Consider the following 24,718-nt stretch of genomic DNA (forward strand, 5'->3'; position numbering starts at 1 on the left):
AGCAGGGGGTGGGGGGGGCAGTGGGGATGGAGAAGAAGAAGCAGATTCCCCGCTGAGCAGGGAGCCCAACAAGGGGCTCAATCCTAGGACCCAAGGATCGTGATCTGAGTCACCCAGGCGCTCCTAAAGCTTGTTTCTTATCACAAAAATACTCACTTTCCTGGAAGCTCCACCATATAGACTTCCAAATAGATCTCTTTGTTACAGCTGTGACCTCTCCTACCTGCAAGGAAGCCTAGAAAATTAAGATTTTTAGCTGGAAAATGACTCTCGCAAGCAAAATAGGGTTCCTCTAATAAGAAAGGGACAATGGATATTAGAGGCAGATATTCCCGGCAAAATCCCCAGGGTTGACTCTCTAGTCATGTGCCCAGCCCCAAACCTGTGTAAACCTCCTAGTGGCAAGGGTGTTGTCTTGTTCACTGTTGGATTCCCAGTACCTAGAATAGTGCCAAGTCCAGAGAATGCACACGCCAAGTATTTATGGGATGCATGATTAGCCACGCTTGACTCACACCCGAAGAGCTAGGAGGTAGAGTCAGCCCTCCAAACCACGTGAGCTGATGTGGGATGGAGGGTTGGCTCCCTAAAGGAACATTAGCTTGCTGTTACCAGTAGAGGAATGGATGCTGGCCAGATAAGAACAGTGCATGCCCAGTACAACCCAGAAGTGCTCAGACTTGCCAATTTTTAGATATCACGCAAACTACTCATCCAGGAGCACAAACTAACCAAGGCAAACTAACCAATCCAGATCCCAGTGTTCTAAACCACCTCCTCTGTCTGCCTCTCCCACTCCAGGAGGCGGTATTCCTCTGCCCCCATCCCCCCAGGGTCAAGTACCAGATAACCAGAGATGGCCTCTAGCCCCCAGAGCCTGCTGAAATTATTCAAACTAGCCAATCCAAAGCCTTCCTACTGTGCCTTGTCTTTTCGCATGGAAATCTCAATAAAGGCTCCTGCCCATGCTTTCCTCCTGCTCCTCCTGACCAACCCGGGTGCTTCTTCCTGTGACTCAGCATGGCATACCTTGCCTCCTGTTTCTAGGGATCTGTGAATATGAAAACTTTTTTCATGACGATTATTTTTGTCTGCGCGTCTTAACCATACCTGATTAAAACAATGCTAGGTGCATTTTACAACACACTAGATGTGGGTTTGGTAAGATAATATGTATTTGGGAACAGCCTCAGACCTTGAATCTTGGTAGGACTCAGGAATCTGTTAGCAATCCGCCCCCCCCCCCCCGCCGCCCCGCCAAGGTGATGTGGATGATCAGCAAGAACTGAAAATCAATGATCTAGTCTCATCCTCTCACTTCGCAGATGTGAACGTTGGGGCCCAGGCTGGTGGACATGTCAGGAGACCACATCCTGGGGCAGGAGGTTGTGTGGTGAGCACAGAATTAAAACAAGGAGTGAGATGCTTCCAGCCAGGAAGAAAAGCCCCTCCTACAGCAGGGTGGTTCCTGTCTTCTTAACTCTATTGCTTAGGACCCTTTGGTTGCAAGTAACAAGTGAGCTAGAGCTCACCTGAGCAGGAAAGGGAATTTTATGAAAAGGGTACATAGGTGTTTCCTGGAGCTGGTGCAGGTGGGTCTCAGGACCAAGCAGAGCCAGGAAACACAGGATCAGGCCGGCCCCTCTCCCCCTGTCCTCTTCCTCGTCCCTGTGTAAGCCCTTGCCCCTCAGACTTGCTTCCTCTGCCTGTCCTATCCTCACTTCACAATTCCACCATGCACACTGTCGTCGGTCCCAAGTTCAATGTCCTGGGAAACAGACTGTGATAACTCAGTGTGATTGGAACTACCCTTGGGCCAGTCACAGGCAGGAGCACAAACATGGCTGGCAGAAAATAGCCCCCCTGATTGGGATCGCTGCCAGAGTTGTCCCAGAAATCTCACCGAATCCGAACTCCTGTGCCCAGCAAGGCCTGGGGTGGTGGTTCCAGGACATTGGCACCTCCTTTCCCCAGTCAGTTGTGACTGGGTTCTCTGTTTCTACTCCAGTAACAAATCCTTGTGATGTGTTCTGTTCTCTTGGAGAAGTTCAGGAAATTTCTCATTTCATTGGCATGATCTAGAGAAATCCTTTCCAGGGAAAAGGCTTTCAAATGGGAATTCTCACGTCTGCTATGTGAGATTTTAAAAATTCGTTTTTATTTCTGATGGTGTTTTTCCTATTCTTGTCCTTATGTCCTGGGTGGTCCTTGGCCTCCCGTTCATTTCACACGTACTGGGGCTCTGCTGAGGGCACAAGCATGTAAGGATCTAGCAGGTCCCTGCCTGTGGGCAGCTCAAACTCTGGCTTCAAAACTCATCCCAGTGACTGTATCACCCAAGCCAACATAGAGAGCCATGGTCTCCCTAAAATATCCGGAACTGGCTCCGCATTAGTAGTTCCAATAGTAATGGTGAGGGGTGCACTGACAGATACTGTCTTGTTCCCAAGCCCCCGGTTTGCTATTATCACCCCCATTCTAAAGTAAGAAAAAGGTTTGGGGGACTGCTTGCCCTGTGATCCGTAGCTGATGAGTTACCCAGCGGGATTTGACCCCCATGTCAGATGCCAGAGCTTTGCCCACTGCCTGTCTTGTCTCTGGCCTTTAATTATTGCACTTCATACCCAGCAGTCAGGGAACAAAACAGTAAATAAAGTGCTGAATTACACAGTGCAAGCCGTTAGCAAATAGGACAGCGTGTCACCTCGTGCTAATCGTATGCTGCAGACGAGTGCAGAAGGCACCCGAAGCTGTTACCAGCTGTGTTTGCACCTGTCCTGGAAAAGTGTAGATGGGGGATTCGGGCAGTGAGGCCCTAGGTCAGCTTCGCTAGTTTCAATAGCTCATAAATATCCTTAAAAGTCAAAGCAGTTACAGAAGAAAGAGATCACCATGGACTGAGTTAATGAGGAAAGGCTTTCCAGAAGAGTCAGAACAATGGGGAGGCTGCAGATAGAGGGTGGGGGGTTCGGGGGGGAGGAGTGGGGGGCATAGCATGAGCCCTGTGGAAGTTTTCCACATATGACCATGATCTGTAGCAATAACTATTTCACACACAATTATCTATAAAAGGGAAACAGAAGTCTCATAGAATAATATTTAACTCTTACTATATACCATGACACTACTATTTACTTCTTTTAAAGAATATGCTAGTTGCCATCCACTTAATTGCTCTCACCGTCCATTAATGGATCGCCTCCAACAGTTGATCAACACAGCAGAACAGGTCTGATGGAGCATTGTTTTGTAGAAAACAATGGTGGGCCCTGAGGCTTGCCAGCTGGGTGGGGCCAGCTCAGGGTAGATGTCCAAACCAGATGTGAAACCCATACCAGGCAAAAACAACACAATTTCGTGTCTGTGAAAATAAGAAAATGATCTTCGTGCTGTGGCGTTTGTATATATCTCCAAAGATGCTCCCGGGCACTTAAATGTTCAGGGTTACAATTCCCCGAAGTGGATTCTTCCCGCATATATGGAGTTTTAGGTCAATTGTGGAGAGGCCCGGCGGCCTAGATGGATTGGGGTGTGGGCTGACAAGGGAAGAGCCAGGAATTTTGGACAATCCAATCAGGCAGGAAACCTTTCTGCTCTTTATGCAAGGATTATAAGGCACAGAAATGTATGTAGAGAAAGAACTGGGAAGACAGATGTCTTTCTGATGAAGTTTCTAGGATGAATACGTGAATGGATTTGCCAATTTTTGAGCTAACCATAGTCTGTTGGTTCATTATTATAAGCAGGCTGGGGTGTTTTTTTCTTAGTAAATATGCTTTTAATGATTTAGGAAGATTCAAGCCCAGATGTACAGAGCTAACACAGTTCCTGCCAGCCTACTTTGCAGTTTTTTTATTGAGACATAATTCATTTTATCATGAAATTCGCCCTCATGAAGTATCTAGTTCAGTGGTTTTTAGTGTATTCACAAAGTTGTTCAACCATTATTATATAATTCCAGAACGTTTTTTTTTTAAGATTTATTTTCTAGAGAGAGAGTGCGCATGTGTGCACAAGTGGGAGGGGCAGAGGGAGAGGGAGAGACGATCCCAAACAGACTCCATGCTGAGCGCAGAGCCTGACGCAGGGCTCAATCTCACAACCCTGAGTGAGATCACGACCTGAACTGAAACCAAGAGTCAGATGCTTAACTGACTATACCACCCAGGCTCCCAATTCCAGAAAATTTTCATTTCTCTGCCCCAAAAACCCCACATCCATGAACAATCACTCCCACCCCCCCCAACTATTGATTTTTCTGTCTCTGTTGGATTTGCCTATTCTAGACATTTCATATAAACAGAATCACATAACGTGGCCTTTTGTATCTGGTCTCATTCATTTTGCAAGTTTTCTAGGTTCATCCATGTTGTAGCATGGGTTGGTACTTCATTCCTTTTTATGGATGAATAACATTACATTGTGTTTATATGCTGCATTTTGTTCATTCATTGATGGATATTTGGGTTGTTTCTACTTTTTGGCTATTATAAGTAATGCTGATATGAGCATTTGAGTACAAATTTTTGTGTGGGCATATTGAGGAACTGCCAAACTATTTTCCAAGAGGCTGCATGCGCCATTTTACATTCCCACCAGCAGTGTATGAGGGTCTGCGTTTTCCCATATCTTTGCGCATATTATTATCTGCCTTTTTTGGTATAGTCATACTTGTGGGTACAAAGTAGTTTTATTTGCCATTTCCTAATGACTAAAGATGTTGAGCTCCTTTTCACATACTAATTGGCTATTTTTATATTTTCTCTGGAGAACCATCTATTCAAATCCTATGCCTATTTTTCAGATTGGGATTTTTTTTATTGTCGAATGATGAGTTCTTTACATATTCTGCAAAGTAGACCTTTATGTGATTTCCAAATATTTTCTCCTATCGTGTGGATTGTCTTTCACTTCCTTGATAGTGTCCTTTGAAGCTCAAAACTTTTAAATTTTGGTAAAACCCAGTGTATCTATTTTTTTCTTTTGTTTGTGTTTTTTGGTGTCTTTTAAGAAACCGTTGCCTGATCCAGTGTCATGAAGAGCTGTGCCCTCATGTTCATCTAAATGTTATAGTTTCACCTCATATTTAGATCTTCAATATGTTGAGTTAATTTTTGTATGTGGTGTGAGGGAGGGGTCTAATTTCATTCTTTTGCATGTGGATAGGTTGTCCCAGAACCATTTGTTAAAAAAGACTGTCCTTTTCCTATTGAATAGTCTTGACACCCTTTTTAAATATCAATTCATCTTAAATGGATGAATTTATTTCTGGACTCAAAATCCTCTTCCATTGATTTATAAATCCTTACACCAGTAGCATACTCTCTTGATTGCTTGTAGCTTTGTATTAAATTCTAAAATCAGGGCATGTAAGTCCTCCAACTTTATTCTTCTTCCAGGATTAGTTTGGCTATTCTGGGTCTCTTGCATTTCCATATAACTATTAGAAACAGCTGGTCAATTTCTATTAAAAAAAAAAAAAGGTCAGCTAGGATTTAACAGGGATTGCATTGAGTCTGTAGATCAGTTTTGGGGGAGCATTTCCATTTTAATATTAAATCTTCTGATCCAAGTACAGAATAGCTTTCCATTTATTTAAGGCTTTTTAAATTTCCTTCAATGTTGTTTGGTAGTTTTCAGCATATAAATCTTATACATCTTTTGTTACATTTATTCCTAAGGGTTGTTTTTGTTTTGTTTTGTTTTGTTGGCTGCTATTGTAAATGGAACTGGTTTTCTTAATTTCATTTTTGGATTGTTCATTGTTAGCATGTAGAAATACAACCTTATTTTGTATATTGATCTTCTTATCTTGCAACTTGGCTAAATTGATTTACTGTAATAGTTTTTTGTGTGTATGTGGACTTTTTACAACGTTCTCTCTACAAGAGAGATCATGCCATATACAAATAGGGATAGTTTTACTTTCTCTTTCCAAGCTGAATGACTTCTTTTTCTTGCCTAGTGTTCCTGGCTAACGCAGTACCGCATTGAATAGAAATGATCAGAGCAGACATCCTCATCATGTTGAAAGCTTTCAGTCTTCCGCCATTAACTATGATGTTATCGGTGAGGGTTTTATAGATCCCCTTTATCAGGATGAAGAAATTCTCTTCTCTTCCTAGTTTGCTGAGTGTTTTGAAAAGGTGTTGAATTTTGTTAAATGCCTGTCTTTTTCTTTTTGCCTCAGTGGACATGATTATGCAGGGGTTTTTTTTTCCCTTATTCTATTGACATGGTATACTGGACTGATTAAATTTCATATTTGAACCAAGCCTGCATTCCTGGGATAAATCCCACTTGGTCATGGTACATAATCCTTTTTATATGTTTGCTGGATTCAGTTTGCCAGAATTTTGTTAAAGATTTTTGCATCTATATTCATAAGGGATATTGGTCTGTGTTTCTTTTCTCTTGGTGTCTGGCTTTGCTACCAGGATAATTCTGGCTTCATGGAGTGAATGGGGAGCTGTTCCTTTCTCTTCTGTCTTTTGGAAGAGTTGTGAAGGATTCATGCTAAATCTTTTTTAAACATTTGGTAGACATCTGGTCCTGGCCTTACTTTAAGGAAAGTTTTTCTGTTTGTTTGTTTTGTTTGTTTGTTTTTTTACTATGTCAATCTCTTGTTATAAGTCTTACTGGATTTTTTTTTTCTCTTTTAGTCAGGTTTGGTATTTTTGTCTTTGTAGGATGTTGTCTGTTTCATCTAGGTTATGTAATTTGTTGGCACACTGTTGTTCATAGTATTTCTTTAATAATTCTTTTTATTTCTGTGAGGCACATAACTGTCATCCTCTTTCATTCCTGATTTTAGTAATTTGAGTCTTTTTTTTTTTCATGGTCAGTCTAGTTAACAGTTTGTCAATTTCATTGATCTTTTTATTTTTTTAAAGATTTTATGTATTGAGGGAGAGAGAGAGAAAAAAAACAAGTGGGGGGGAGAGGGAGAGGCAGGCTCCCCACCGAGCAGGGAGCATGATGCCCCGGGGACTCAGTCCCAGGACCCTGACATCATGACCTGAGCCAAAGGCAGACGCTTAACCAACTGAGCCACCCAGGCACCCCTCATTGATCTTTTTAAAGAACCAACTTTTATTTTCATTGATTTTCTTTTTAAAAAAAATTCTATTTTATTCCACTTTAATATAGATTATTTCTTTTCTTTTTTGGGGCTTACTTTGCTCTTTTTTTTGTCTTAAGGAGGAAGATTAGGTCATTGATTTAAGCTCTTTCTTCTTTTTTAGTATGGTCATTTATAGCTATAAATTTCTAAGCACTGTTTTTCCTGCATCCCGTAAGTTCTGGTATGTTGTGTTTTCATTTTCATTCATTTCAAAGTATTTTCTAATTTCCCTTGTGATTTCTTTTTTGACCTATTGGTTATTTAGGAGCGTGTTCTTTAATTTCTGCATATTTGTGAACTTCTAGTTTTCCTTCTGTTACTGATTTCTAAGTTTTTTCCATTGCGGAGTGGTTGTAGGACATACTTCATGTGACTTAAATCCTTCTAAAATGTATCAATGCTTGTTTTTATGACCTGAGGTGTTGTTTATCCTGAAGAATGTTTTATGTGAGCTTGAGAATAATGTGTATCCTTCTTGAATGTATATGTTAATGTTTTTCATCAGATTTGGGAACTTTCTGAATGTGAGTTCTTCGGGTATTTTTCCGGCATTTTTTCCCTTTTTCTTTCTGTTTCTGAAACTAGATCATATCAGCTGGCCTATCCTCAAGGTCATTGATTGATTTCTTCTTCCTGCTTAAATCTGTTGTTGAGCCCCAACAGTGAATTTCTCAGTTATTTTACTTTTCAACTCCAGAATTTCTCTTGGTTCTTTTTTATGGTTTTTACTTCTTTATTGATAGTCTCTGGTGAGAAATCATTCTCTTCTCTTTAGTTTTTTTTAGACATTTTGACAACTCCTTTGTGAATATGTTTAAAACAGCTAATATAAAGTCTTTGTCTAGGGGCACCTGGCTGGCTTGGTCAGAAGAGCGTGCTACTCTTGATCTTGGGGTCATGAGTTTGAGCCCCACGCTGGGTGTAGAGATTACTAAAATGAATGAATAAATGAGTAAATAAGTAAATAAACAAACTTTAAAATAATAATAAAAAATAAAGTCTTTGTCTAGTAAATCCAATGTCTGTAATTCCTCAGAAGTAGTTTAGACTGATTTTTTTTTTTCCTGTGTATGGACCATACTTTCTTGTTTCTTTGCATGTCTCATAATTTGATGTTATTGTTGGAAACTGGCCATTTAAAATAATATAATTTGACAATGCTAGAAATCATATTCTTCTCCCTTCCCAGGGCTGCTTGTTACTGCTATTTATTGCTGTTGTTTGTTTAGTCACCATTTTCAGGTAATTCTGTAAAATTTGTCTTCTTCATTGTGTGTGGACACTGAAATATCTGCTAGGTTCTCTTAAGGTCATCTAATGATTGCACAGAGATTTCCTTAGATGCCTGGACCAAGTAAGTCTTCCAGTCTTTGCCGTTAAGTTCTGTGTGTGTTTGGGGGCACACCTTCAACACTGAGGCAGATCACAAATCTACCTTAGTTTTTACTTTCTTACTTGCTCAGAGCCTCAACATTAGGCAGAGGTGAAAGCTTAGGGCATCCTCAAATCTTTACTGAGCATGCAAATACCCGCAGGCACAGCCCTATGCATACTCATGGTCTTTTAGATTCCCAAATATGTGGGAGCTTTGCAAAGCCCTCTATAGATATCCCATTCCCCAGTTTTGCCTTTTAAGCTGTTTGGCCAGTTCATTGTTTGTCTCAACTGTTACCCACCACCTTGGACAGTGTGATGTTCAACAGTTGCCTCTGATTGTTTTCAACAAATGCCCCAAGGAAAATGCTATTCACACTGGCTGAGCTCTGATTCAGGAAAAATAAAGACAGCCTTGAAAGTGGGATCTTCCAGAAAACCACCAGATAGGTCAAATAAAGCCAGTTCTCTGAGAATGGACTTGGAAGAAGCTCCAGCCCTGCCCCCTGTGGTGGATGCCAGGATGCTGGCTCTCAAGACAACTCCAGAGCTGGTGGAAGGGACTGGAAAATAGAGCAAGTTAAAACTCCACAAAGCTCACTGTTCTCAATGAGATCCTGCCAATTTTCTTAAGTAAACTCTGCTGGAATTACTACATGCCTTTGGTTAATTTCCAGAGTTCTGAAAAAGGCTGATTCTGACCATTTTTGCCCGTGTTCTCATTGCTTTGTGGAGGAGAGAATCCTCAGAAGTCCATCCTCCACGATTTCATTGGCGTGGCCAACAAGCTAATTTTGAGCCTGCATGTGCCCACCGTACTCAGTGGCTAATTAAGGACACTATGCTTGCACCCAGTGGCTTAATGAGGCCACTTTTCCGTGGTTGAATTGTTTGTGGATTCTGTTGGTAGGGGCCAGTGGGGTCACGCCTGCCAGCCAGACACTCACATTTTAGTCTTGTATCTACAACAAGCGGAGTATATGACCTTGGAACAAAGGAGCTGAGATTTCCAGAGTACTAACTATATGCCACAGTGTGTGCTGGGTCTTTTTTGTACATTATATCATGTCATTCTTGCAACAACCAAGAAAGAAAATGTTTCCGTTTAATGGATGAAGAAACTACTAAAACACAAAGTGATAGGCAGGTAGACTAGCAGGTGTGTAACCCGGTATATGTTTCTCTCCTCCCCCTTCTGGCTCCACCCCATCCCACTGCAGAGGCAAGAGGGGACAAAGCCAAGTGGGTGTTCACCTGGCCGCTCATCTTCCTCCTGTGCATCACCATCCCCAACTGCAGCAAGCCCCGCTGGGAGAAATACTTCATGGTCACCTTCATCACCGCCACGCTGTGGATCGCTGTCTTCTCCTACCTAATGGTGTGGCTGGTGAGTGGCGGAAGCGGGGGTGGGCCGTACAGACAGCCCCTGCCCAGCACCTGCCGGAGGTGGGAGAGCTGGGTTCAAGAGCGACCTCAGACACGGTGGTGCCACCTTGAGCAAGTCGCCTCCCTTTGCAGACGTTGGCTTATTTCTCAGTAGAAGGGGGTTTCAGCAGAGGTGCCTGGGGCTGTGCTCGGCACCAGGGATACCCGGATGGACACAGCATGGCACTGACGTTCAAGGCAAGCGTGGGGGCAGGAGAAGAGATTCTGAGATCCACTGCTCAGGTGCGATGGGAAAAGGAATATGGCGGTGTGGTGGGGATGCTCTGGGAAGATCTCTGGAGGGCCAGTGCCTAGTCCCCTTTCCTTTCCAGGGCCCCTGGGGGAAGGTGAGGGAGACAAGTCAGTGGGAGAGGAACACAAGGCAGTCTTTTCTGTAACCCCTACCAATAAACTCTTTGGGCCCTCATAACAACCCAGTGGGATAGGGGTTTTTATTTTGCCCATTTTACAGATGAGGAAACTGAGGCATCCAGATTGAGTAATTGGCCCAGTTGCACAATTATCAACTATAAAAGATTAGTTACATAATCAGTAAGTTCTAGAGTTGGGCTCCTGGGTCCATGATCTCAACGACTATCCCGAAATGCCCCTCAGTTTCTTACTGGAGTTTTCAGATGCCATTTGGACTGAAGTTTTGCAGGCAGAGAGGCTTTGGCATAGCTCTTTGTAAGCACCTCTGGCCACGCGTGACAGCTCCCTGTACAAACCTTTCATTGGCTGTGGGTGGGGGGCGGTAAGCAGGAGCCCCTTTCCCCTTTGCTCCGTGTACCACCCTGTGGGGAGGGAAGGGCTGTGGGGTCACATGGAAATGCATTTGAATCCTAGATCTCCCACTTACCAGCCGTGAAACCCGGCAGGTGACTCAGCTTCCATGAGCCACGGTCACCCCCTCTGCAGAAGGGGGACGACCATCCCCGTCTCACAAGTTCATGGGGAGGATGGAGTTCTCTGCTCAGGCTTTGTGGTTCGAGTTGGCAGCATGCCTGATCGATCGTAACTGTCGATAGCAACTGTTTTCACCATGAGATGCAGCCAGGGCTGCGTCCATGCTTTGTCCAGACAAAGGTTAAAATCCTCACAGATGCTGGTGTGTGTGTGTGTGTGTGTGTGTGTGTGTGTGTGTGTGTTGGGGTGTGTGTGTGTTGGGGTGTGGGAAGAGTTGAAAACAGCTACTATCCAAACCCCCAAGTAGAGGACAATCAAGGATCACGAAAACGATGCCTTATGCGAATTGCCCTTGTAAATTGACATTTTTCAGAGAAGGTTAACACCAGCCCATCTTTATATTTGATAGAAGGATCCAGGGAATTCTCTTACTGAAGTGCATTCCCAAAACAACACTGCAAGGAAAAAAAAGTATTGCATGACATCTGAGGAGTAGGTATGAGAATTAGGAAAGATCAAATTAATGAATGGGTGAAACTTTTTCTTCTCCAGTTACTGGAAACAACAGTATTATGAAATCAGCTCTGCTCATTCGCTGTGAGGCCAGGTGTTTAACAACACTCACATCCCCATGACCTCGAGTCAGCCCACCTGCACTTCTTAAAGCAGAGAGAGTCTGGAAGCAGCTTGCCTGGGGTCACAGGAACTGCTTGGCTGGGGCACCCTTACCTGTGGCTTTGAACTTCAGCCCGCCTCACAGCTTGGGGGAAATGGAATGACCCTGACGGTAGAAATTGGTCAAGACGACAGCACCCCATGTTAGCCTTCATTTTGGGCCATGAGCTTGCTTTCCTTGTGACCCGATGGGGGCCGCCAGGGAGCAATGACATCTCATCTGCCCACCCCTTACTCCTACCACCTTTTATATCTCTCACCCCTAAGGCTTCAGGGAAAACAATTCTTGAATGTCAGTGTGAAGGGAGGGACCTTGGAAAGGGATTGTCCTGCCCGGCACCCTTGCACCGCTGGGGAGACTGAAGGCCAGAGGGGGGCCACGACTTCCACAAGGTTGCACAGATAGTCAGCCCCAGAGCTCTGGACTCAGTTCTGCTCCCCTATCGGAAGCCTGAGTATCAGGTGGGCTCAGAGGGCCCAGGGCTAGAGTCCGGGGCAACGCCACACTCAGGCGGCATCTCTAGTCTGAAGCACCCTGGATGGTGTGTGCACGCATGCACGCGCACACACACACACACACACACACACAAGACCTTCCTTCTGTTCTTCCATCCTTCAGCTTCTTAGCCACGTAGTTCAGTGATTTAAGGGGGGGAGTGGAGGCATCCCCCATAATGCCAAAATAACCCAGGCTCCTGTATTGACGATGTCTGGCATCCCCCACAGAAAGCCTGTCAGCCACGGCCTGGTTGTACTTGTGGAGATCTCGTTCATGGCCAAGGTAGACTGAACATTGGTGGACCAATGGTTCAGTTGTGCCCTCCTCGGTGTCTGAAAGAGAAGGGAAACATACATCTGTGAACGTCTTGCACAGGCCAGGCACTGTCATCTCACATTTTCTCACTTAATCTTTATTAGCAAGCCCATTTTGCAGATGAGGAAACTGAGGCTCAGAGAAGCAAACCAGCTTCTCCTAAATCACACAACCATTCGCTAGGATTGGAGCCATCAGTCGAGATGCGAAGAACCCTAAGAGGTGCCACGGTTCCCATTGTAGAGATGGGGGGGGAGGGCAAGCCAGAGCTAATGGGGTTATCCAAATGCTTCTAGGGCTTTCCATCTGGCTCCTGCTCAGGGCCCCAGCCATCTCTCGAGTGTCAGGCATTTCTCAGTAGAGTGTGTGACTGCATCAGGATCCTTTGATCCGGAAGTTCTATTTCTTGGAGCTTTTCCTAAGAAGGCAGTAAGATAAGGACCCAAAGATGTACACACAAGGTGCATGATATTGAGGTAGGAGCATGGCCTTTAAAGTCAGTAAGACCTGGCCCAGAATCCCTGCTCCACCGCTCACCAGCTTCTTGCCCACAGGCAATGCGGCATAACCTCTCTGAGCCTCAGTTTCCCTGGGCGTAAAATAAGTGTAACCACAGTGCCCCCTCACCAGTGGGTGGTGATAATAGAGCACCTGAGACTGTGTACGCAACATACCTGGGAAAGCACCTGGTATACAGTACGTGCTCAATACATGTTATATGCTATGAGATCGTAGGAGCAAAGAAAGAGATCACCTCACTGTCCGATGGTGAGGGATTGGCTAGAACCATTCAGCCACGCCATGAAATCTATGCTTCGGTTTGAAATAGTATCAAAGATGATGACACGAGGTGGAAGGGTATCCACAGCGTCTAACACACACACACACACACACACACACACACACACACACACACACACACCAAAAAGAAGGTCAAGGTTATATTCTAAAGCAAGAGTTTTCAAGTGTGGTTCCCAGACCAGTAGCCACCTGGGAACTGGGTAGGAACGTAAACTCTCGGGCTTCACCCCAGGCCTCCTGAATCAGAAACATGGGGGGCGGGGGGAGCAGTCTGCATTGTAACCAGCCAGCCAGAGGCTTTTCCACGGGCTCGAGTTTGAGAACCACGGGCTGACAGAAAAGGCTAATAGTGGTCGTCTGTGGGTCTTGTTTTTATTTTCCTTCAGTTTCTAAATGTTTTAAAACAGCAAATAGAACAGCAGTCCTCCGTTCCAGTTAAAAGCACTCGGAATAAGCAAAGGTCCTGGGTATTCCTCCCGGAGTTCATGTCCCCCCCCCCCCCCCCCCCCCCCGCCGACTCTTCTGGTTCATCCCTCCCTCCCCGACTCTTCTGCAGGTGACTATTATTGGATACACGCTTGGGATCCCCGATGTCATCATGGGCATCACTTTCCTGGCAGCGGGCACGAGTGTTCCAGACTGCATGGCCAGCTTAATCGTGGCGAGACAAGGTAAGGGTGGTGCCCCTCCAGCTGTGAGCATCACTGGGCAGGCCCCCCTGCCCCTCCTGGGGTTAGAGTTCATGGCCCTTCTGACCGGTACCTGTTACATCCTGCTATGGAGCCGGCTGATGAGGGGAAAGCATCATGCATCCGAGTCCATCCGTGGAGAGAATACGACAGCCGTAAACACCTCCATCCAGATCTCTAGAACCATTTGCTTCTGCAGACTTGGATCAAAGGAACTTGTTCTGAAATCACCAATGTGGCATTAAACAGAGCTGAAACCCCGACTTCTTACAGCAAATACAATAGTAACGAGAAGTCTTCGGGTCCCAGGAAGGCAAAGGGAGAGGGGTATCGTGCACCTCCAACTGTTTTCCTATTCTTAAAATTCTAGAACATGGATACCGGTTTGGTTACTTGGTTGGTTGGTTAGTGGTTTTTCTTTGGGGCTCACTACCTGACATGGGTTAAGCAAGGTAAGGAGTACCTGTATGCTCTTTAATGCAGAACAAAAGCCCCATAAAGGGCTGACCTTTATTGATTGTGGTGTGTGTGCTGGTGAGGCTGAAACCCAGCATGGACCCCCACACATCGTCCTCCACAGATGAAAGTGTGAAAGGATGGGGGGCGGGGCGCTGGGGGCCAATAATAGAATGACACCTCAGAGGAGACAGGAAAGAAGTGCTCAAGGGGAAAGTGGGCTCTGGCAGGCAGGAAGTGACATTTTATTCCTCCCAAGTTAGGAGAAAAGGGTTGACTGAGGGGGTCAGTCGGTCCTGAGAAGACCTGAGATGAGGGGAGAGAAGTGTGGGAGTGTGGTTGACATAGGCCAGAGGCTTGTGGACAGTGGGGACAGTGGGGACAGCAACTGAGGGGAACGGTGTTTAATCGAGTGACCTCTGAGGTGAGTATATTCACTTCCTAGGCCTGTCATAACCAAAACACCACAACGGGGTGGCTTAAAACAAGAGACTGATAGTTGCACAGTTCTGGACGCTAGAAGTCCAAAATCGAGGTGGCAGCCGGGCCACACTCCCTCCAAAGGCTGTAGGGAAGGGTCTGTTCCAGGCCTCTCCCTGCAGCTTCTGGGGGTGGCCAGGCGGATGGCTTAGGGCTGCGTCACTGTCGTCTCTGCCTCTGTCGGCACGTGGTGTTCATCCCTCTGCGTGTGTCCCTGTCCAAACTTCCCTCTCCTTACGAGGACACCCGTCATTGCATCAGGGCCCATCCTAATTCAGTATGACCTCATTTTAATTTGATCACATCTGCAAAGACCCTATTTGCAAATAAAGCCCCAGGCGCAGGTGCCGGGAGGACACAAGCTGCAGGGAGGGCGCTGTTCAACCCGGTGCAGTGAGGACTCGGAGAGCCACCGAGCGTCGAGGGCCTGGCTGATGTTCAGTGGCGTCAGCTTGGCCGAGTGGGACTCAGGCATACCCAGCTCCAGTGACACACACATGAGAGATGACAAGTTCACCCAGAGCTGGCGTTGCCGGGTGGATGCAGGGAAGGTCAAGGGGTAAGAGAATGTGCTGTTGAAACAACCAGCCCTGGAGTCCAGGCTGGCTGGGGGCTGGAGTCATGATGCTAGGAGGTGAAGGCCTGGGCGGTGAGGTCAAGAAAGGGCTCTGTAGGAACCTGGGCTAGGTGGGGTTCTGAGGGAGGACGTCCTATCAGGGTGACTCCTGTGGAATGCGGAGGGCACAGAAAGTGAGCGAGGGCAAAGGGCAGGTGGAGCGTATCATCATGAAAGTGACACCGGGGTCACTGGCCGAGGATCCAGCAGACATGGTTAAAGCATGGACACTTTCTTCGTGGCAAAGGGTCCAGAAACCTCTGCTCAGAATGCATTGCACAAGCAGACCATGCCACGTGCTCTAACGCGGAGATCCTGCATCCTAGGCTCCCGAAGGCTCGCAGCTCCAAGTGTGGTCCGGGCTGGCGGTGGCAGCAGCAGCTTGACCAGGGAGCTTGTAAGAAATGCAGAATCTCAGGCCGCCTCGGTGGCTCAGTGGGTTAAGCAGCCGACTCTTGGTTTCGGCTCAGGTCATGATTTCACGGTTGTGAGATTGAGCCCCACGTTGGGCTCTGTGCTGAGCTGAACATGGAGCCTGCTTCAGAGTCTCTCTCCTCCTGTGCCCCTCCCCACCCCCTGCTCTTGCTCTCTCTCCCCCCAAAATTAATTAATTAATGAATTGATTAACTTAAAAAAATGCAGAATCTCGGGCCCGCCCCAGACCCACCGCCAGGCCCCCAAGTGAGTCCTACGCTCTTGAAGTTTGAGAAGGTTGCCCTAAGTTTCCTCGACATGCAGCACTGGCGCAGGGTGGGAAGTCTGCCAAATCTGAGACCCCCTCCTCCTCTCCTCTCAAACTCGGGCGTCCGCGTACCTCCTGACCCATCGAGCGGGTGCTGCGTCCTCACCAGAGGCGAGTAGCTGGCCCAAAACTGCTGTCGCACGTCCCTGCATTGTTCCAGAGACTGAGATGCTGGGAGGCTGATGCCCCGGGAGTCAGCGCCCCAACACCACCACCAAGATTTTGAAGGCACCCGGCACGGTGCCGAGACAGGGAGGAAGAACGTGAGGTCCTTGAGGGAGGCACTGGGTCCTGGAGGTCTGCAGGTGACAGCAACAGGGCAGGAGGAGGGGGTAGCCCAGTGTCCCCCGACGGGGCCGGTGCTCAGACGGACGCGAGCCGGCTGTCCGGGTGCGGGGCCCAGCGGCTGCAAGCTTCTCAGGGACCCAAGCCGTCTTAGGGCTGCAGACATTCGTGTTCCAAGCTCGTTCATTGCACGCACACTTGCATTTGTGCCAGGTTTTGACGGTCATGTCAGGTGAAAGCTAGGTGGCCCGGTTAGAGCAGATGGCAGGCAGCCGGAGTCTTATCTGTACAAGTTTGTTTTCTAACTTTTAATACCCCTCGAGCTGTTAAGTCCTTTGATTGTGTGGCTAGCATGATCCCAGCCAGCTGGGCAGGAAGCAAAGGATGATGGCGAGGCCCCTAGCCTCTAAGATGCTTCTAGTCTAGTTGGGAGAAAAGAGTTTACCCTGCAGAAGCCTCCAGGGCATGAGACCCGATGCCTTATCCTCTGAGCGCAGGTCGTGGGGCCATCACCTGGGCTCTGTGAAGGATGCTGGACCGCTCACAAACTGTGTGACTTCGGGCGTGCCCCCAAGCCTTGGTTCCGTCATATGCCATGAGGACAATGCCCCCTCCCTCCCAGGATAACTGGGAGGATTCAATAAGGTGACACACATAGTGGGTCCTCGGAGCACATAGTGGGTCCTCGGGGAACATCAGGGGACCGACCCAGCAGGAGAAATGATAAAGGGCCCTATATTCATTTCCCAGGGCTGCCATAACAAAGCACCACAAAGAACAGAAATGTATGGTCTCAGGGTTCTGGAGGCTAGAAGCCCAAGGTCAAGGTATTGGCAGAGTTGGTTCTTCCTGAGGGCCGTGAGGGAGAATCTGTTCCAGGCCTCTCTCGTTGGCTTGTAAATGGCTGTCTTCATGTTCCCTCTCTGCTGTGTCCAGGTGTCCCCTTTTGTAAGAACACCAGTCAGATTAGGGTCTACCCCAGTGACTCTTTTTAAGTTGATGATCCTATAAAGATCCTATCTCCAAATGCCACGTTCTGAGCTATTGGAGGTTAGGACTCTAACATAGGAATCTCAAGGGTCATCATTCAGCCCCTAGGAGTCCCCTTAGACTTCATGGAGTGGATTTAGACCTCATAAGAATTTTCTGAAATGTGGGATCCATGAAGAAGGAATTCCTTTCTGAAGAATAGCGCTACTAGGACACAAAGAGGGGTTTCCAGCAACCTAATCTTGGTGAATGACACGTGTCAATTGTCTGCTCTAGGCCTTGGTGACATGGCGGTCTCAAACACCATAGGAAGCAATGTATTTGACATCCTAGTGGGACTCGGCATACCGTGGGGCCTGCAGACCATGGTTATTAACTATGGGTCCACGGTAAGTTCCTCCCACTGCCTTATAAGCCTTATAAGTCTGGCGTGGACGCCAGACACGAGCACTTGATGGGGACAGACGGTGGCATTGGCCCTGTTCCAGCAGAGAGCCCCAGGTGATACACTGCCCCCCCCTTGGCACCCTGGCACCCACTTTCCATGAAGACCTCTGGAACGGCCTGAGGGGCACCTGCAGGAGGAAGCCCCCATGTGCAGCCACCCCACACCTCAGCCCACGGACACGTGTGTCCCCTCCTCATCGGTTCCTTCCCAAGCAGAGTGGAGACTTAAATCCACGGTTAGCTGACCCTCCCCCACTACAGGCTCACGGTCAACACCCTATCCTATGCTTTCCAGAAGGAATACACGAGGGTGCCCTGGGCCCTCAGAACAGGGCCCCGAGCAGCCCCGAGATTCAGGGCGTGTGTGTTTGTTTTTCCAGGTGAAGATCAACAGCCGGGGTCTGGTCTATTCCGTGGTGTTGTTGCTGGGCTCTGTCGCTCTCACTGTGAGTCTTCCGGTTCTGGAATTGTCCTTCATTCCATCTGATCCTGCATCGTTACTTGCAATGTCTCTGAAACCCATCTCTCTTCCCTCTGGCAGCGAGGGATGACACTGAGAAAACACAGATTCACAGAGCCCTCCAGACGCAGTTTGCACCCAGAACGTTGGCACCCCCCCCCCCACTACATTTTTCCCTGAGTGACTAAGAAGTCACCAGAGCAAGTGAACTGCATCCCGGTCTCCCCACTGCCCCATCCGTCTCCCCTCACTACTGCCAGGAGGAGAGAAGTTTCCCCCAGCCTAGCCGAGCTGACAGAGGGGGGACATGGCTGTCAGGCCTCAGGACTGGCACGTGAGTAATGCTGAGGTCGCCTTACTCCACGCGCCCGGGCTTGAGCTACACACTCTACCTCTGCTTATTTTATTCAATCCTTATAGCCACCTGATGATGCTGTTCCCATTTGGCAGAAGAAATCGAGGCCAAGGGGTTGAGTACCTTGCCCAAGGTCACAGGGGTAGGAAATGGGAAAGCTGGGATTTGAACCCAGATCGGTCTGTCTCTATAGAACCCATGGCCTTGCTCTGATGGGGTAACTGTGATCCAGCCCTTAGGAAGTCTCCATTCAGAGATAAGAAAGAAAGGCATGAAGTGCAGGAGAGTCTAGAAGGAATGTAGAATAAGGATGTGCTCCAAACACACACACACACACACACACACACGTGCACACACGCACACACATACCACCCGCCCCCTCACCCCCACCCCTGAAGTTAGCCAGGCTGTGAGCCAATAGATGCATTAGAAGTTTTGCCTAAGAGGGCTGAGGATGCCAAGTTCTGCAGCAAAGAGGACTCCGAGAAGGTCCCTGATTGTCGCGAGAGAAGGTCTGGGCAGGGAGGAGGCCCTTGGTGCCGGGCTGGGCCTTGAGGACACTCAGGTCCCCAGGAAGTGGTGTGCCAGCTCGAGGTGGGCCATCCCACGGGGGCAGCTGCCATGTGTCCCTGGAGCCCGTGGGCCTGGGTCAAGGGCAAGACCGGACCACGGATGTGCCTTGCAGTGACACTCTGCCCTTGCCCACATTTTGGAGAAAGTTCTGGGGTCCGTAGCGTGTGTCTAGTTTTCCAGGGAAAATGCCTGGACAACTGCATTCATTCCTCTGCCCCCACCCCCACCCCCGGGCCCATCCTTGTGCTCTGTCCCTCCAGGTCCTCGGCATCCATCTCAACAAGTGGAGACTTGACCGGAAGCTGGGCGTCTGCGTGCTGGCCCTCTACGCCGTCTTCTTGTGCTTCTCCATCATGATCGAGTTTAACGTCTTCACCTTCGTCAACTTGCCCATGTGCCGAGAAGACAATTAAAGCCCAGCCACTGCACACATCCCCCCCCCCTGCCCGCCCCGGGAGCTGTTCTGGACTCTCCGGCACCGGTGTCCTCGCTCTCTCCCCTGCCCCACCGCCAGTCTCTCCTGCCTCGGCGGTCACCTTCTGCTCTTCCACATGCTGGAAGGAAGGGCCGTCGTGCTCGTCATCTGGTCACGAGCCGGGCCGCTGGGTGGTGGCCTCCTCCTCCTCGGAGCTCTGCCCTCCCCACGCAAGGCAAGACTGAGGGGCCGCTGCCGAGCCGCCTGGCAGCCCCCTGACCTGGCAGCCACAGGGGTGCGGCGGGCCCCTCACCTCTCTCAGACACTGTAGTGAGGACTTCCACGTGCAATGTGTCTTTCTGTCACCTCGGGAGTGAGGCGGCCAGGAGAACGGGAGGTCCCCTGGGACAAGTGCAAAACGGGAATGTCGCTCTCAAGTGTCACCTCTGGGCCGGAGGGTGTGAGTCCCTCAGGCTGCATGTGCGCCTCCGACCTCAGCTAGGAGCACTCACAGTTCGGAGGGGACAAGGCCTCACCCTGCTGAGCGTTTGGAGGGGCCCCCCAAGGGCAAACACTCCACCCCTTTCTCTGGAAAAATTGGAAGACTTGAAAGAGCGTCTCACAGCCAAAAGGAGAAACACGCGTGAACTTCCTTGTCACTTGTATTGAGGCATTCAGAGAACAAGCAATGAGATATTAAAAATAAAATGTCCTGTAGATCATCATACTTGAAAAAATAGCATTCCATACAAAAAGGCGATGTTGGGGACCAAAAAAGGTAACACTCCATGGAAAACGAACCCTATGTGTATCGTGTTGCGCTGACACCAAGATGTTCGGTTTGGAATATAGAAAAGCACGAAAGACTAACATCTACCTGGGTGCTAATTCAGAGACGTGGCGGAGATGGTAGTTTGCGGCCCTACAGTCCAGACCTTCCGTGTGATGCGGCACAACGTCCGTGTGGGGTTGTCGTCCCTTTGTTAAGTGCTCTCCTCTCATAAGCCACCCTGTTGCAAGACCCGATTGTCTCTATGCCCAGCAAATTTCATAGCCTGCTGAACTGGAACGAGTGAGCCACACGTAAGGGGTAAAAACGAGAAGAGAGATTTCCTGAGGGGGGAAAAAAAAAAAAAAGAATTGCTCTCTGTTCCCGGGAGGCAAGTATGAAAACCATAACTTGGCATTTTGTAGAACAAGTTTCTTGAGCCTTAGAGTTGGCTGCCCGTGAAGGGCCAAGGATGGGAGGCGGAGTCACAAAGAGAAAAAAAATACTAAACAATTTTCACCTGCTTCGTAGCTCTCAGATCTATATTAAAAAAGATTTATGAACACAAACCATCCGTGGTTTCTAAAAAGAAAGCACAATTCGTTTTATATAAAGGGGTTTTTTTCTTATTTTTTTAGTATTTCTATTGCAAAAGTCTATCGGATTTGATGCACTTTTAATAACTGGGGTATTTTGCCCAGAAGAATGTGTGGGAACTGGCCCAGATAGGGTGAGGAAAGAAGGTTTTTAGTGATTCACCAATAATCAGTCATGGGTGATGAGCTGAAATGCAATAGCCAACTCCTTCCTGAAACCCAAAGGTTGTGACCTGAGGTAGAATTCGTGGCTGTGCTTGCTAAGGCCTCCTGAATTTCAAAGGAGGAAGTGCTCGCGTCTGTGTCCTTTCAGTGAGCGTGAGCCTAAGACAGGAGGGAACTCGGTCACCAGGCTTCTGTTCTGGATCCGCATCAGTGTTAGCAGCTACACCACACTAAGGTTCCTCTTTTGTTTCTCTACCTAGATTGGGCTCAGTGGTCTTCAAGTTGAGGGCAAAGGTGGTTTTCCTAAGAAATTAGCTAAGTGGGAGGCCAGTGGGATTGTTGGTATAAACTTGACAAGTGCAGGAGTTCAGAGCCCCCTAGGACCTCTCAGCATAGCTCACCGTGTCCCTTTGGTCTTAACGGCTTCATCTGGGCTTCAAAGTGTGTCCATCTCCATCTCAGTTCTCAGAATTGCCCTTTGATATGCATAGGGGTGATTCTCCCCGTTTCACAGAAAATGTAGTCTTGGGAGAGGTCGGGTGACTCTAGGCCGATTGTCAGTAAGTAGCAGAACACTACTCATCACCCCTCCCTGGGCGGCCAGTGGGTTGGCCATCCTTGGTGGGGGGTGGGCGGAGGCCTAGCCTTACCCTTGTGGTTGGTTCTCATTGTTTAAGTTAAAACTTCGGCAAATATTTAATTGACTCCTGGTGCCCCAGCTCAGATCCTAATAGCTGTCCCTATCTGGTGCCCCTGTTTTTTTCCTGGTAAAGACCAAAAGATATTTTTATCTACAAGGCACAGGCCACGTGGCCCCCAATGATGTCCGTGCTGGATTCACTTCTCTGAATCCTTGGGTAGCTTCTAGAGAACACATCCTAATTACCTGCCTCTTCCTCAGGAGAGTCCATCTGAGAGGATACAGTATCCAACAATGGCAGTTTGAGACTAAAAAAATAATAGTGTTTCTAGTACCTAGAGGACTCCTGCTGGCTAATTCTCTCTTGACTGTAATGTGCCAATGTAACTTCCTTAAAGGATCTGTGTATTTATTGTATCTAGGAAACTATGTATACATTATAGGTGAATAATTCTCTTTTAACTATTTTTCCATCACAAGTTTAAAGAATTGCTTGTTAATTAGGCCTTCACTTTAAAATAATGCTTTTATCACTACACAGGATTACGTCCTTTATTTTATTCCCAAAGCTAATTAGCATGGGGTAATTACTCTGCTTCAAAAATAGGCAATAAAAAAAATAAATTCAGCTCTTCTAACTGGGAGCAGGAAAGAAAAAGATGAACCATGGCACTGAGATGGAAAATGTCTGTAGAATCCGGAGCAGGTGGTGCCTGTCAGTTTCTAGTTTGGAATTTGCCCTTACCAGCTCAAGCACGGACAGGGTTGTTAGGTGTGTGGTGTCTGTTGAAAGCCTGGCCCTGGAGGAAGGTTCTGAGTCAGCCGGGGGGAAGACTAATAGTGAAGGGCACCGCGGGCAGGGCAGGGCAGAGTCATCATCCTTCCCGTAACCTGCAGTCTGCTGGTCTCTGAATCTCGCCCACGTGCACAGACCTCGCTGCTCGTCACCCCTCCCCACACACACACCTGTTAGGGCTACGTCTTGCTTCTGCCTGTCGATCCCCTTGGGCCTGTCGACCCAAGCAGCTGATAAGGCAGAACCCTCCCAGAGCCAGGTTAAACCAGGTGGGGGGGCATGCCCATCACTCCAGGGCAGTCCTACAGACCCCAACCAAAGAACCCCTCCTGGGCTGCCCAGGGGTCTAGGTCCCCAAGGAAGAAACTGCCCCCTTGGATGAGGAATCACAAGCCTGACATGTTTGTCCTGCCAGAGTCCTGGGGCCCCTCCCTCTCCTTAAGGTGGGGGTGGACAGAGGTGAGATGGCCTGGGAAAGGGTCAGTTCTGTACCCCCCGGGGCAGGAGGGAAGTGGGGGAGAACCCCAGCACCAGCGGCTGAAGCTGCTTCCGTGCCCTGCCCTCCTTCCCCCGGCATGAGATGGGCCAGTGGGGTCCAGGTGCGGGAACAGTGCAGGTGCTCCCTGCCGCGTGTGGGGACTTTCTCCTGTGGCTCAGCAGGAGGGAAGCAGAGATGCCGCAGCTGGGCTGGTGCTCCCCAGTGGGGGTGGTGTTCTGACGGGGCCATGGCCCTGACCCTGAGTGGGCGCTGAGGGCGGGGGGTGGTCCCTTCTCTTCCACCGCACCCCCCCTTTCCTTCCCTCGCGTGCCATGTTCCTCCTTGATTGGAAGAGATGACTGGGCTGCGTATGTGACAGGCTCTCAACAAGAGCTTGTTGCTTAAATAAACCAGGAACTTGCCTGTTAGGCTGAAAATCTTCAGGAGATTGTTTCCCACGCGCCGTGACTTAAATGTTCCCAAGTCTAATGCCCCCTGAACGTGATCTCTGTGTGTCTTTCTCCCCTTGGGGCAGTTAGCAGAGGTGTCCAGGGCACCTGAGATGGTTCACGTCTTGGCAGCTTTGTTGCCACATTGTGCTCATAGAAACTTCCAGAAATTTCTGAACATGCTCTCTGGGCACCTCTTGGGTGGCAGGAAATCTGTCATCTCCCTCCACCCCCCGGCACACACACACCCAAAGTGCTGCCTCCCTGACCCCTGCCCGCTCTATGTGGGTTCACCCAGAGTGTCTGGACACCCCCACCAGGTGTGGACAAGTACATTCTGCCTCTTCCGGTTGCTGCAGCTGATCGCCTGAGCCCCTCAAGCCTCCCTCCGGACCTTCTCGAAGCACAGAGAAGGGGCCCCTCCAGCACTGGGTAAACCTTCCCACTGCATCAGTCATGCAGGCACTAGAACGAGGGGGTCTTTCCATGGATCCATCCCTACAAGGCAGAGAACTGTAGAAAACGTTCCCCAAAGGGCACAGACCACAGGGGCACAGATTTTTAAAAGACATTTAGGTTGTTGTATTTGCTTCTCAATGAGGAATAGCAGACTGGGAGACTAGCTATGTATCAGGCCATCCCTCAAGCGTAGTAGCCGAAGGGAGACCATCCAGCCTGTCACAATGCTGCCCAAACTCGAAGAACTGGGTGTCCGCATAAAATCGGGAGAAGAGGCACGTTTTCCCCATCCTGCCACCTGGGTGGAGCTGCTTTTTCCATTGCAACAAGGAAGCCAGCTGGCTGGTATTAAAGCTTTGATATTTTATGGAGTTGTTTTTTTTTTAATTCTAATTTTTCAATGACAAATAGTATCCTGGTTCCATTTGTCTCTGCTAAATCTTCACACACTGCCAGGGGCTGGTGGTCCTGCTTTGTGTCATCTTTTATCTTCGTGTTTCCAGGGTTTTCCCTCACCTCTTACAGGTGTGTGCATGTCCAGGGCTCAGGAGCTGGTTCCTCCACAGGATTCAAAGCAGCGGCTGAAAACATGGTCCCTTCTAGTCTGAGGAAATGTCTGGGGTCTGAATACCCCCGAGACAGACCTGGGGGCGATGGGGGGCAGCTCTGAGAGCTGAAAATGCCCACTGCACCCCCGTGACGGTCAAGCCCTTGGTTGTGTAGCTTTATCCATTATTAGA

General features: G+C 48.5%; 1 protein-coding gene across 4 annotated transcripts in view; it reads left to right on the forward strand.

The window, feature by feature from the left end:
- The window catches only part of SLC24A4 (solute carrier family 24 member 4), a 164,074-nt gene extending 141,742 nt beyond the window's left edge, over positions 1 to 22,332 (forward strand). For 3 of the 4 annotated variants that reach the window (XM_036071553.2, XM_036071555.2, XM_036071557.2), the window contains 5 exons: positions 9,718 to 9,884; positions 13,675 to 13,789; positions 17,653 to 17,765; positions 18,204 to 18,269; positions 19,472 to 22,332. In XM_036071553.2, the coding sequence (XP_035927446.1) occupies positions 9,718 to 9,884; positions 13,675 to 13,789; positions 17,653 to 17,765; positions 18,204 to 18,269; positions 19,472 to 19,624 (614 nt within the window). In that variant the 3' untranslated portion in view covers positions 19,625 to 22,332. Of the gene's footprint in view, positions 1 to 9,717; positions 9,885 to 13,674; positions 13,790 to 17,652; positions 17,766 to 18,203; positions 18,270 to 18,364; positions 18,986 to 19,471 lie in introns of those variants that run through there. The other variant, XM_036071554.2, reaches the window with a different exon arrangement.
- The last annotated feature ends 2,386 nt before the right edge of the window (positions 22,333 to 24,718 follow it).

The sequence above is a fragment of the Halichoerus grypus genome, chromosome 8, assembly GCF_964656455.1.
Source record: "Halichoerus grypus chromosome 8, mHalGry1.hap1.1, whole genome shotgun sequence".
In the NCBI taxonomy this organism is placed as follows: domain Eukaryota; kingdom Metazoa; phylum Chordata; class Mammalia; order Carnivora; family Phocidae; genus Halichoerus; species Halichoerus grypus.